The sequence below is a fragment of the Salvia splendens genome, chromosome 15, assembly GCF_004379255.2.
Source record: "Salvia splendens isolate huo1 chromosome 15, SspV2, whole genome shotgun sequence".
NCBI classification, from domain to species: Eukaryota; Viridiplantae; Streptophyta; class Magnoliopsida; order Lamiales; family Lamiaceae; genus Salvia; species Salvia splendens.
In genome coordinates this window covers 19,532,914-19,547,996 of record NC_056046.1, presented here as the reverse complement: position 1 = coordinate 19,547,996, position 15,083 = coordinate 19,532,914, and the positions used below count along the sequence as shown (strand labels likewise).

General features: G+C 34.7%; 3 protein-coding genes across 3 annotated transcripts; 1 reads left to right on the top strand and 2 right to left on the bottom strand.

Moving 5' to 3' along the window:
• The first annotated feature begins 6,788 nt into the window (after positions 1-6,788).
• Positions 6,789-7,653, top strand: LOC121767871 (protein MIZU-KUSSEI 1-like). The gene has a single exon (XM_042164202.1). It carries the CDS (start codon positions 6,858-6,860, stop codon positions 7,572-7,574), a length of 717 nt encoding a protein of 238 aa, XP_042020136.1. The 5' UTR covers positions 6,789-6,857; the 3' UTR covers positions 7,575-7,653.
• A 2,528-nt stretch (positions 7,654-10,181) lies between these two features.
• Positions 10,182-10,493, bottom strand: LOC121766827. The gene has a single exon (XM_042163065.1). It carries the CDS (start codon positions 10,491-10,493, stop codon positions 10,182-10,184), a length of 312 nt encoding a protein of 103 aa, XP_042018999.1.
• Positions 10,494-13,414: 2,921 nt separating this feature from the next.
• On the bottom strand, positions 13,415-13,987 carry LOC121767968 (monothiol glutaredoxin-S2-like). The gene has a single exon (XM_042164308.1). The coding sequence runs from the start codon at positions 13,966-13,968 to the stop codon at positions 13,660-13,662; it is 309 nt and encodes a 102-aa protein (XP_042020242.1). The 5' UTR covers positions 13,969-13,987; the 3' UTR covers positions 13,415-13,659.
• Between the last annotated feature and the right edge of the window lie 1,096 nt (positions 13,988-15,083).

Sequence of the window (15,083 nt, the reverse complement as noted above, 5' to 3'; positions counted from 1 at the left end):
TACATTCAAATACGAACACAACTTGCACATGACACAAACCATTAGTGACAGCAAACACGATCCGATTCATGTTGACATGGCGTGGTGACAAGAAAGTGACACGATCCATGGCATGATAATGGCGCGAACCTGACATGATGACCTAATTTTAACTCTAATAAAATAATAAAAGAGAAAATAAGAAATTAATAATAGAGTTAGACTATCATTGTCCTACAAAATTTAATTAAAACCAATTAGATTCAAATTTCCGTGATATGTTAAAGAACATTTATATAATTACCCAATACCATTGGATTTAATGAAAAACACTTTGTACAGTAAAAAGAAATTTTAATTATGACTTATAGAGATAAGCAATAAGAGGGCAAAATGGGCAAACCAATACCCTCCTATGTTCCTTGTTAATTGAGTTGTTTCTTTTTGACATAAGAATAATGTGTTAAATGGATGGTAAATAAAGTAAGAGAGAATAAAGTAAGACAGGTGGTTACTTTCCAAAAATAGAAATGACTCAATTAACTTGGAACGTCCTAAAATAGTAAAATGACTCAATCAACATGTAACGGATGGAATACAACATAATGTTTCCTATAAAAATAGATATTTTTGGAACGACACGAGTTTTAATATAAATGACTGTTAATGTTTTAATTTTTGTTTTACTCTTTTATATTCATTTAATAGTTTTCGAGTCAAAATGTACAATATTCAAGGAAATCGACGTAATAATATTTAATTAATTGGATGAAAACAGTAATTAATTATATTTACAAATAGTTATATTTATAATTTATTTTTTCATTACTATTCCATTTAACAATGAAATAGTTGGTTTTGAATAACTATTATTATTTTAATTTATTTTTTATCATAAATAAATCAAAATAAATTAGTTGGATGATAATATGATAAATTGAAATAATAATTTTTAAGTAGTTGGATGAGAGTGCGTTATATTGCTAACTTATCTTTAAATTGCTAACTACAACTAAGATATGCATAAGATCTTCAAATCAAAGGCTAATTATGGTATTTAATAACTAACTTTTAAAAAACATCTCAAAACTTTATATGCATATAGCTATCTCAATTTAAATTATTTTTTCACACATATATATGAAAATTAACGATAATTTGATAATTTTATAAGGATTCCAATGAGATCCTACATGCATATGTTTCAAAGTCAAAATTTGAAAAAAAATTCTTGAATTTTCATATTCGTGAAGAAGTAGTTTTATATCAATACAACTTACATAATATGTCAATATAATACCTGTAAAACATTGTTATGCCTTCGTGTTGACACTATATTGATATTGAGTGTCTAAACCCTAAATTTGATAGTTGTTATTATCGTTTTAATATTAAAAAATGAAAACGAAATTGCACATGATAAATTTTAGACCACTAGATCTCTAAAATAATACTCCATCCATTCCATAGTAGTGGAGACATTTCTTTTCGGCATGAAGATTAAGAAAAATTGAGTTAAATGAGTTAATTAAATGAATAATAAAGTAGGAAATGGAAAAAGGTAGAAAGATGAAAAGAGAATAAAGTAAGAGAGAATAAAGTAAGTGAGAAGAAATGAGTTGACTTTTACTAAAAGAGAAATGACTTCACTACCATGGAACGTACTAAAATGACAAAATGACTTTACTACTTGAAATGGAGGGAGTATGAACTTAAATTGGTTGTAGTTAGTGATTAAGAAATGAGTTAGCAATTCATCACACGTCTAGTTGGATGATGGTCCTAAATATTTAAATACTACATCATGTAACGTTCTTCTAGTGACTAAAATTTTATATGTCAATTTATTCATTAAAGTTTATTGTATAATAGTATTAGCATTTAAGTGTTGAGGAAATAGAAGAATTTTAATAATCTTTAAATACTTACCCCAATATTTTTAAAAATGTACGATGAAAAATGTGATGAATCCATTTTTTCAGTTTTGATCTAGCTAAGTTATGTAACGTTAAGATACAATGGATTATAGTTATTTAATTAAGAAACTTAATGATTTCCTAAATAGTTATAAAAAGGTAAATATGTGTTATATAAACTAATTAATCATCATCAATATATTATAAATGTAAAATACCTAAATTTTTTAATATTTTTGTTAATTTATCACTACTCCAAACAGAAACACTATAATAAATCGATGCGTAGTAATTCATCCAACTGCAATGTTTCCCACTAAAAACGATTATAAAAATTATCCCAAATTAAAACGATTACTATAAATCGATTATAAAAACAATCGATTACAAAAACTATACCTAAACATCATAGTGATAGATAGTTGTGTTAGCCATCTTTCGATGCTTTACCGATTTCTATACCGAAATCACATTCTAGATTCGTATTAATTCAACCATAACATATACATTATCAAAGAGATGATTTACCAACCTCTATCCATAGCTTATATTTGATGTAGGGTTGTATTCCACGAGTTGATGTTTTCCCTAAAAGTTGCGGTTGATCTTTTCGTCTCTTTGGCCTTTCTTTTATGAATTCTTTTGATGGAGAAGAATTCGATATAGACTTTACTTTTCTGTATATTTAGTATGTGCAATTCTGTAGTAAATTGTGTGTCTTTAAAGCTGTAAAATCTGATTGCATATATAGGCAACACACAACCTTTCAAGAAGAGTCGTGTCCGTTCGTTCGCACCTTTTCATATATACATCAGATTTATCATACAACTTTTAATATTCTAGACACATTAATATACACATATTTATATCATCTATGCAAGGCAAGAGAAGAGGGTTATCAATACACCCGATTCTAATTCTTTAATTGAAACTGATCCATCACGGTATCGTCTTTTATATTAGAATCCAACTGATATGTTTGAACTTGATCTTTAATATTAAACCAATATCTACATAGGTCACATATAGGAATAAATATTCCTACAAGTTGTATATATGGAAAATTACCCCAAATTAAAATGATTACAAAAAAATTAATCCAACCGGCGGCTCCGTCGGCTGGTTAAGTGCAACGATGAGGAGGATCTCGGGTGGTGCTGCGATGATGCTGACGTGGATGAGAAGCTGAAGATGGCGGTGCTGTTGGAATGTGTTTCACAGCGGAAGAGTCATTATTGTCCGCTTTGCCAGTTCGAGATGCCCACGACCACCGCCGACTAGAACGAGGTGGTCGAGGAGCTTAAGCCTCTGACAAACTTTCTGGGACAGATGAGTATTTTGTCGATTTCATATTCCTGTATGGATATATTATAGGTGATGATTTCCATTCTTGTTTTATTTTTGTTAGATCAAATTGAACAAAACTAGTTCGGGAGGCAAGTCATAAGTAGGAATAGTGCACGATTATTGGACCAAATTATACTACTATTACACTTTTCTCTGTCACGAGAATGTATTTTTTAAGGCAGATAAATTGTACGAATTGAGTTGCTATCGAGTCAGCTTATTGATAAGGTCTATTTCAAGCATTGGTTTAGAGGCTAAAATGTATGCTACTTGATCAGTTTTACACGGAAAGCGAGTGTTAATTGTGCAGGAATGCCGCTTGACCAAGGCAGCAAGGTCAAACTGATCAAGTGGTCGCAGAAGGCAAAAAAGGCCAAAAACTGTTGGGTTGATCAAGTTGATGGTCAAGCAGTTAGCCGGGGACCACTACATTCCAGAAGAAGGACAAGTATAGCCGATGCGCTGGAAAGCGATCCTCAATCGGTTATCAAGGACCACTACATTCTAGAAGGAGGACACGTTCGATGGATAAGACGCACAATTCCAGCAAGGACGAAGATTCGCTGCCAAAGTTGTTATCACAGCTGGAGGTTGTTATGAAGAGCTTATAAATAGAGGACGCATCGCCGTAGCTGAGTATCTTCTTCCATCTTCCTTTTATCTCTCTTTTTCCTTTCTTTATCAGTAGTTTTAGTTCCGTTTCCATTAAAGAGTTAGAATGGTTAGCTAGAGAGTGAGAAGGAGCGCGACAGAGAAATCCAGATCCGTTCGCGCCGTTTTAGTTTCCGAATGAGGATCTCTCGGATCTATCACTTTCTTTCATTTCAGTTCTAGTTACTTAGTTAAATTTCGTGTTTGTTAAGTAGTTGAAACCAATCGTTCTTGTTTTGTATTCCGCATTTTTCCAAGACCTGTTCAGAATTCTATTTTTCAATCAAAGTTATTTGTTTTCAGAAATCTTGTTGACTGTTATAGCTTAGTTTTGGTCTTAAATTCCCAGATCCATAAGTTTGAACTTGCATAATGTTGAATGGTAAAGTATTTCGTAGAATCGTAGCATGCTTAGATAGTTAAGTCATTTATTTCAGTTTGTCACTTACCTGATCATTTTACTTTGATCAAGTAGATAGTTTACATTCTGCTTAGTTTAATCAACTCCAAACTTAAAGCGTGGCCGCAGCCAAAACCATATTCACTAAAAACACACTCAACGCACCAGCTTCTATGTGGGATCGACCCCGTACTTGCTGCTTACTGTTTAAAGTAGGATGCATGTTAGGGAGTTATAAATAGTTTTTGAAAGAGAGAGAAGAGCCTTGATCATGTCGCAATGACAATTGCAAACTGATCCACCCAATTGGTTATCTTTCCATATAACTTGATCGGGCTCGTCTTTTCTGCTCCCATCTTTCATCACTTATAACAACCACTCAGTTAAGAAAACTTCAAATCCAAACATGAACTCGACCTACTATATTCAAATTTGAACACAACTCGCACATGACACAAACCGTTAGTGACACGATCAGATTCATGTTGACATACGTGATAACAAGACAACAATACGAACCTTGATACGATAATGGCATGAATCTGTCACGATAACTTAATGAGAAAATGATAACTTAATTTAAACTCTAATGAAGTAATAAAAGAGAAAATAAGAAATTAAAATATTAATGTTAATTATGAACGGGTTATCTGAATCCGACCCGAACTCATTCTAAAATTACTATATATGAATCCGACAAATCCTGCTCGATCGGGTTTGCGGATTAAGTCCGAAAGTCGGCCAGCGGATGATGGGGTTTAAACTTCTGACCTCAAGATCACCATAGCTCCGCACTGCCAAATGCGCTATAAACAGTCGATAAATTATTCTGTTTTATCCAATTGACCTAATATAAAATTTGACTATCTATTCCCTACAAAATCTAATTAAAATCTAATTAAAATCAATCAGATTCAAGTTTCCGTAATATGTGAAAAGAACTTTTATATAATTACCCAATACCATTAGATTTAATGAAAAACACTTTTTACCGTGAAAAGAAAATTTTAATTATTACTTATAAAGATATATGCGATAAGAGGGCAAAATGAAGTATTTTTAGTGAACCATAGGTTCTACTCCCTCCGTACCATTGAAGATGATCCACTTTTTTTTGTTTGTCCCAACTAAAATGTCATGTTACTAAAAACAGAAACACATTTATCTCTTCTTTATTCTCTTCACTCAACACACAAAATTAATTTACATAAAATCTCGTGTCACCCAAGAAAGGGTCATCTTTCTAGGACGGAGGGAGTACCATATTAAATAGAAAAAACTATCAAAAAAGGAAGTGGACTATCGTGTGGACAAAAATAAAAATAGTATCTGTTTTTTGGAACTACGGGAGTATATTATAATACAATTTGGATTTGGTTCAAATTATTACTCCTTTCGTCCGTGAAATGTTGTCCGATTTTGCCATTTAGGTCTGTGCGCAAAATATTGCACACTTTGTTGTTGTTGTTTTTTTTTTCCTTTTTGGTAAATGGATCTTACTTTCCACTAACTCATTACATTCACATGCTATTACAAAACTAATACTCCATCCGTCTCATGTTACTTGCACTGTTGTTTTTCGGCTCGTCACAAACTCCTTACACTATTTATAGTTTAAGTTAGAATTAATGCATTTAATTAATATGTTAGATTAAGTTAAGAGCTCATTAATTAAGTGATGTCTCATTACACTTAAAATTCTAATTTAATTACACTAAAAAATCAATCCCAAATTTATGGCCTAAAATAAAAGTGCGAGTAACGTGGGACGAAGGGAGTATATAAATATGAGACCTACATTTCACTAACTTTTTCAACTCATTTTTCTTCATATTTCTTAAAACTCGCGCCGAGTCAAATATGAACAATATTTCGTGGACGGAAGTAGTATAATGTGAATCATTGGGTTGAATATATTTTCCTAGCATATACTACTCCCTCTGTCCCTGAAAATTTGGCACTTATTTCCTTTTTCGTCTGTCCCTAAAAAATTATCGCCTTTCACTTTTACTATTTTTTGTAGTTGACCCTACATTCCACTAACTCATTCCCCCTCACATTTTATTTTAAAACTAATATATAAAAGTAGAACCCACATACCACTAACTTTTTCAACCCACTTTCTATAATACATTTCTTAAAATCCGTGTGGAGGGAGTATTTGAAACTCACGTGTTATTTTTAGCCTATGATCATATCATGATTACACGTTGCAATATAAATGGGATCATCAATCCCAACCATGGAAATACATGAAATCATAAATATAGTAGTAGTACTAGTCTTCCCATATATAGTTTGTTGATCCGAATACATTGGAAGACTCCTTCCTCAAAATCATTCCCTTCCAAACATTACTTCATTTCCTATTCTCGTATGTTTTTTCTCATGTCACGTGTATTACTTCACTATCCCACACGTAATGTAAACATTCCTACGTGCATTTAGAATGGAACATATTAATTAATGGTAACATAAAAACACCCAAATCCAAATTCATTCTCCCTACTTTCCTCATTCTCCAAATCATATGGCATCCCCATCTCGCTGATCGGGTGAGATACATGGAGGACCCCACCGCGCCGCCGCCGTCCCCGCCGCCGTCCCCGCAGCCGCCGCTGATCTCGCTCCTGCAGCCCTCGGTCAAGAAGAAAAACAAGCCCGGACGATTCCTCCGCGTCTTCCGCAACGTGTTCCGCTCGTTCCCAATCATCGCCCCTGTGTGCCGCTTCCCGGCCCTGGGACCGGGAAGCGGCCCAGGGCTCCCGGACCTGCGGATCACGGACGAGAGCCGCGTGACGGGGACGCTGTTCGGGTACCGGAAGGGGCGCGTGAGCTTCTCCATCCAGGAGAACCCGCGGACGCTGCCGACGGCGGTGGTGGAGCTGGCGATGCAGACACAGGCGCTGCAGAGGGAGATGGCGGCCGGGATGGTGAGGATCGCGCTGGAGTGCGAGAAGCGGACGAGGGCGGACGAGGACGAGCTGCTGGAGGAGCCGCTGTGGACGATGTTCTGCAACGGGAAGAAGAGCGGTTATGCCGTCAAGAGGGAGGCCGCGGACGAGGATCTCCAGGTCATGGAGCTCCTCAGGGCGGTCTCCATGGGGGCCGGGGTCCTGCCGGGCCGCTCCCAGGAGGAGGGGCCCGACGGGGAGATGGCCTACGTGAGGGCCCATTTCGACCGGGTTGTGGGGTCCAACGACTCTGAGACGCTGTACATGGTCAGCCCGGATGGGAATACCGGACCCGAGCTTAGTATCTTCTTTGTTAGGCTTGGATGATCATGATCTATATATATATAACCAATTCATCAATAATTAATTAATGTGTATAGTTTGCTATCTTAGGGATAATTATTCTTTATATACGTTCAAATATCTTTACACTTTTTTGTTTTTTACTTTTCTTTGTTTTAGAGCTCAAAATAATAGGATTTTGATATTCAAGAAAATAAAAGTGCTATCTAATCATAAGACGTAACCCTTTTTTCTTTTATTTCCCCCCTTTGGTGCATTCATGCACACAATGAAATTAATTACTTTTCGGAACACCAAATTCTATTTTTTATTATTTTCTACTCCGTCAATCCGTAAAGTTTGTCACTTTTTTCCTTTTCGTCCGTCCCATAGAATTTATCATATTTAATTTTTTAACATTTTTTGTAGTGGACCTCGTATTCTACTATCTAATTCAAGTTCATATTTTATTATAAAATTAATATATAAAAGTAGAATCCACATTCCACTAACTTTTTCAACTCACTTTCCATTACATTTCTTAAAACCCGTATCCGATTAGAGTGCGACAAAATTTATGAAAAGGAGGGAGTACCATTTTAGTTGTATTATAACTATAATTAGATAAATGATAATATAAGAGACTGGAAAAACATAGTAGTAATAATAAAAATTGAATTTTGTCTAATGCAATTTCTAATTCTTGTTTTGGGCTACATAGTGGGCCTCTCCGAGCTATGTTTTGAGCTTAGCCTTCTTAGGATCAACGTATTGCAGTTGTGTGGAATTTATTTCTTTTAATTTTATTTTTAAATGTTTGGATTTTGTTATCATATTAATTCCGATTGGTACTAGGACTACGTAAATAGTGTATGATCATGAGAAGAGTCCACAACTTCTAACGTTACATTACAATTAGAAACATTTTCTTTGTCAAATGTCATGCTATATGAAATCGTTTATGGCACCATTTTTGGTAGTAATTAAGACTCTTAAACATATGTCATATATAAATTCGTCATATTTAAATATTGCTACTTCAACCATTGTCATATGTCAAATAAATTGTGGCGTCATTCCTCGTATTTTATGATACCACGAAATAGTAGTAGCATCCTATACGATATATATATATATATATATATATATATATATATATATATATATATATATATATATAGGGTCGTGATCAATTGAGATTTTTTAGCCTAATTGAGAATTGAGATGCATTATAAGCCACTCATTTTTATTAAATGAGTGGTCTAGAATTTGCCACATGGAAAATATTTTTACATTAATTAATTGTGAAAGGGCATATTTGTAATTTCATCATATATTTTATTTAATAAATATATTTTTTTTAAAAAAAAATTATTTTTTTTCGATTTTTTATTTTTTATTTATTTTATTTATTTATTATTTTTTTTTGTCAACTACATATACAATTCATGTCAACTACACACATGTAATGTCAACTACATATACAATTCATGTCAACTACACACATATAATGTCAACTACATATACAATTCATGTCAACTACACATATATAATGTCAATTATAAGCTGTTGACATTTGATGTGCAGAGCTATTGACATTTGATGTGCAGACTACACATCGTAGTTGACATAATGTCTCAGTAGTTGACATCGCGCGAAAATTTTAAAAAAAATTAAAAAAAATTAAAAAAAATTAAAAAAAATTTAAAAAATAAAAAAAATTAAATTTTTTTTAGTTGTTGACATTTTAATACGAGTTGTTGACATTTGATATTCTGGCTATTGAAATGAAATGACGATAATACCCCTTAGTTGACATAATCTACTTGTAGTTGACATTTCAAAATGAGTGGCTGAAAATGCATCTCAATTCTCAATTAAGCTAAAAAATCTCAACCTAACAAGACCCTATATATATATATATATATATATAGGGAGATGATCAAAATAAGTATGTGTTTAAATCCAGAAATGCAGACCAAATCTTGGCCCTAGGATTAGATGATCTAATGGTCAATAATTAACTAAAAACACGGAAGGTCATAATTAAGCAATTTTAGGTCATATTATAATATTTGGGTTTAATGTCATGCTAAGATCGTTTTAGGTCATGCTTTGTTAGCATGACCTAAAAATTACCTAATTATGACCTAAAAGTGACCTAATTATGATATTGTTCTGCGTTTCTGTATTTAAATCTAGTTTTGCATAGATCAAAACCCTATATATATATATATATATAGGTCCATGATCAATTGAGATTTTTTAGGTTAATTGAGAAATGAGATGTAATCTCAGCCACTCATTTCTATTAAATGAGTGGTCCAGATTTTACCACACAAAAAATATTTTTAGATTAATTAATTATAAAAGGGCATAGTGGTAATTTTATATTCTAATTATGATTTCACAAGGGATCTTCCAATTTGCTGTGAACGCTAAATCCACCGCCCTTCACCACCTCTCCGCCGTCTTCTCCGCCGCGGCCTCGCCATCTCCTCCTCCGCGGCCTCGCCGTCTCCTCCACCGCCCTCCGCCACGATACCACCGTCTGGACCCCCACTCCGCTCGTCAAAGTCTCCCCCGTCGCCGAATCGGTTTCGGCAAAAAAAGATTTCAAATTACAGATTTCAAACAACCTAATCAATTAGATCATGGACCTATATCCCAAATCACATAGTCATCCACTTTCTCTTCCGCATCCCCCACCACCACCACTCTATCTCCCGCCGCCTCCGTCCATCCGCCGCCTTTCTCCACCACGCAGCCCTCGTAGGAGGACTCTTCCCATGGATCTTCCACGCATCCGCCTTCGTCCGAAACGATCGATCTCACGGCTGAGGCTGCCTTCCAAAATGCCTCCCTGATGGAATCCGGCGGTAGGGAACTGTCCTCAAGGCCGGCGTCTTCCAGCGGAATGATGCTATCGATTGCAATCGATTTAGTTTCTCCCGCCGACTCCATTTCAGCAGGTGATTAGCTATCTTCAAGATAAAATGATTTAGATGAAATAGAGAAATTGGGATCCCAGATTTGTGCCAATCCCCTAATGTTTGTCGGTTCAAGTAAAATTCATTTATTACAAATTAACCGATAAATTAGTGCTTATTTGTCTTTTTGCCCCTAATTTTACAGTTTTTATTAATGATATTTTTGAAGATTTGTTTTAGAAATTTATTAATTAATGTCTTATTGACATTTGATATACAAGTTGTTGACATTTTACTATAAGTTGTTGACATTTGATATATAAGCTGGTGACACTATGTCAACTATGGTGCATATCGTGTCAACGGCACATACATGTCATGTCAACTACGGTACATATCGTGTCAACTACACGTACTAGCCATGTCAACTGTGTTACAAGCCATGTCAACTACACGTACAACCATGTCAACTGCACATAGAAACCATGTCAACAACAATTATAAGTCATGTCAACTAGACATCCAAGCCATGTCAACAATCAGACACATTAAAACACGAAATGACACTTATACCCCCGTGTTGACATAATGTGATAGCTGTTGACATGTCGTTAATCTTGTGGATTAGTGGCTGAGATTGCATCTCATTTCTCAATTTAGCTAAATAATCTCAACCTAACAGCACCATATATATATATATATATATATATATATATATATATAGGGTCATGATCTATGGCAAACACCTCTTAACCATATAACTAGAGAACAAATAATAGCCACAAGATCAAAAAAATCAAGGGCTAGTATTAATTTTTGAATTTAATGAGATATTAGTTCCCTCAATCACAAATTTACTCCACAATAATAAGGCGGGGGTATAATGGTCATTGCACATCCAAAATTAGATTACATCATTGGCATTTGAAAAAGAAACCGCATTCTTCTCTTCTCCTCCTCTTCCTTCTTCTGCAAAATAGTTCTCAGCTCTCCTACCGCCGATTCGTCCGATTGAAGAGGAATTCGATTGGAAATTATCAATATTTTCGCGATTCAAGTGACTCTCTTTCCCCGACGAAGGAATCTGCATCGGTGTCTCCAATCATCACTCTTCCAGCGGCCAACAACACCGCCACCGTCAACAAGGCGGCGGCGGCGCTCCGGAAGGAGCTCATCGCGGTGATCAAGGAGAAGAAGGAGGCGATGGCCAAGGGCGGGCCGCTCTACGACATCTTGTCGCACATGATCGTGGCATCTGACCCCGAGCGGGAACACACAGATCTATGATATAATTTAGCCTGCATTTCCCAATTTATCTTCTGTTTTTCTTAGTTTTGATTTCCTTTAATTAGGGAATTAACATTAGGTGATAAGCTATCGTTGCAATTTTTATGATGGGATGTAGTGTAGTATTTGAATTTTGTGAGATTTTAGCTATGCATTTCAGATGTAGCCCCTTTCTGTTTCTTCTTGCTCTGATCTAATTATAATATCAATGTTGAATTGTCCCAAAAATAATCATGCTAAGAGTGAAGAGTGAAGTAAAATCATGCTAAGAGTGATGTGTTTTGTAAACAAGAGTGAAGTAAAATCAGAACAAGAGTGATGTGTTTTGTGAACAAGAGTGAAGTAAAATCAGAACAAGAGTGAAGTGAAATCAGAACAAGAGTGATGTGTTTTGTGAACAAGAGTGAAGTGAAATCAGAACAAGAGTGATGTGTTTTGTGAACAAGAGTGAAGTAAAATCAGAACAAGAGTGATGTTTTGTAAACAAGAGTGAAGTAAAATCACAATAAAAGTGATGTGTTTTGTGAACAAGAGTGAAGTAAAATCATAATAAGAGTGATGTGTTTTGTGAACAAGAGTGAAGTAAAATCAGAACAAGAGTGATGTGTTTTGTGAACAAGAGTGAAGTAAAATCAGAACAAGAGTGATGTTTTGTAAACAAGAGTGAAGTAAAATCAGAACAAGAGTGATGTGTTTTGTGCACAAGAGTGAAGTAAAATCAGAACAAGAGTGAAGTGAAATCAGAACAAGAGTGATGTGTTTTGTGAACAAGAGTGAAGTGAAATCAGAACAAGAGTGATGTGTTTTGTGAACAAGAGTGAAGTGAAATCAGAACAAGAGTGATGTGTTTTGTGAACAAGAGTGAAGTAAAATCAGAACAAGAGTGAAGTGAAATCAGAACAAGAGTGATGTGTTTTGTGAACAAGAGTGAAGTGAAATCAGAACAAGAGTGATGTGTTTTGTGAACAAGAGTGAAGTGAAATCAGAACAAGAGTGAAGTAAAATCAGAACAAGAGTGATGTTTTGTAAACAAGAGTGTAGTAAAATCACAAGATACATCAGTAACATTAAACGTAGACGGAAACTAACTATATTGAAGACGAATCTTAGAGTCTACAGCCACCGCGCCCCGCTCTTGTTCCGAAACTCCGCTTCTCTTCTACGGCAGCTCATCGTTGCGTCTCCTTACCCGCCGACGCTGATTCCGGTGAGTCCGACGTAGAGGTAGGTTTTGATTTGGGGTTTTTTCAGCATTGGCGCGACGATTGAATCCGCCAACAGCCCCTCCGCCCCGATCGCCTTTGCCAGCTCCCCCACCGCCGCCAGTATCCTCTCCGGCGCCACCCCCAGCTCAGAATTACGATTTGGAAGAAGAAAGGATCGCAGATTTGGAAGATTTCGCGTAATTTGATCGCATGTTTTAATTCAGAAAGTAATTTCCAAAAATACCCTCAGCATATTTTATTTTATTAAAATTAATAATATTTGTTCCATTAAGATGTGTGGCTGAGATTTGTTCTCTAGTTATACCCTTAAAAATAGTTATATCTTGATCACTACCTTTTATATATATATATATATATATGATCTGCACTTTAAACTCTGCCCATGAGATATATTTAACATACATTTATATATAAATATCATACATGTGAATAGAAGATCATATAACAATCAAAAAACAGCTGTCACATATATTCATAGTTACAAATTAAAAAGAGAGACTTAGTAAATGATCTATTAATAACCCACTTCATACATGTTTGTGTCTACATATGAACCACATAGATATCTACTCATGTTAAATGGACAAGGGCCTCACACACTAACTCTATAACATGATATATAAACATGCTCAAAATTTAACTTATGTATTCTTTTATTAACTACTCTCTTACCCTAATTAATTCCATCTATACCCAAATAGCATTGGCCTTGATGAGCAAGGGCTTGAGCTTGCCTCTAATATTGAGGCTCATGACCTCATTCGAGCCACCTACGAACTCCTTGTTTATGAACACAGCCGGCACGCTAGGGTTGCACCCCAATGCCATCAATTCCTTTTCCATTTTGTCCCCCTCGTCCATCCGGTCGAGCTCATAAACCCTAGGGTTCGCCCCGTAGCCCCGTATCAACGTATCAATCGTATGCGACATGCAGCAATTGCTCTTGCTGAATATCACCACTGGACTTTCACTTCCTAACTTAACAATGGTATCCATTTCTTGCAAAATAACACCTTTTTAAATGTATTTGAAGTTGAGCTACATTTGATGTTGCTTAGGGTGCTATATATATAGACGAAGAGATAAAGATTTAAAAAGTTGACGTCCAATCCAGAGAATTCATGAAATATGCTGCGATTTTGCGCTTTGATATCTTTACATGATAAAGTTGGATTTGTTTTTAGATAGTACATGAGATAAAATTTCCTTTTTCCTATTCTTTGGAATATTTTATCACTTTTTCTGCTTTTGTTATTGATTATTACACGTGTCCTTAATATTGAACAAGACCCTCTCGTTGAGAATAATGTTTTTATGTCTTGTCCCAAATATTGCAATATGATTAGGAAAAAATAAGTTGTGAAAAATGTCAATAGCTTTGGAATAGAATTAAATTCTTATAATTCATGTTTATAGGTTTTAAACATACATGCTATATATGCTGCATTCCATTAATAAACTATATGCATTAATATATTTAATTGGGATCATTCATGAGTTTTTTTTGGTTTGAGTGAACTACATAAATGGTACTCCTCCGTCCCAAGAAAGATGTCATACTTGGGGATTGACACGAGATTTTAAGAGGTGTTGTTTTGTGTGTTAAATGGAAAAAGAAAATAATATATTTATATTAATGTGGGAGATAACTTTTTCCAAAAAAGGAAATGTGACATCTTTTGTGGGACAAACTAAAAAGGAAAGTGTGACATCTACTATGGGACGGACATAGTACATGATCTTTCACTTTCGCACATAAATGGTACCTGATCTTTATTTTATATCGTTTTTGGTACCCCATGATAAAAATAACCCTAGGTACCAAACATGTGATTTTTTTGTTATGGTGGATATTTTTGGAAATTTCAATCAAATATAACCAAATATGTGATTTTTTTTCTTCCTTTCTTATTTTTTTTTCTTCTTTAGTTTATTCTTCTTTCTTTTTTCTTCATTTTCTTCTTTCTTTTTAGTATTTTATCTTCCTTTCTTCTTTCTTTTTTCTCCTTAGTTTATGTTTCCTCTTTTTTCTTTTCTCTTCTTTTTCTTCTTTCTTTTTAGTGTTTTATACATACATCTAATTGCATCCATAATATAATCAATAACAAAAC

Bases quoted from the DNA above. Each gene is read 5' to 3' on its own strand.
- LOC121767871 (XM_042164202.1), top strand. From the start codon at position 6,858: ATGGAGGACCCCACCGCGCCGCCGCCGTCCCCGCCGCCGTCCCCGCAG.
- LOC121766827 (XM_042163065.1), bottom strand. From the start codon at position 10,493: ATGGAGTCGGCGGGAGAAACTAAATCGATTGCAATCGATAGCATCATT.
- LOC121767968 (XM_042164308.1), bottom strand. From the start codon at position 13,968: ATGGATACCATTGTTAAGTTAGGAAGTGAAAGTCCAGTGGTGATATTC.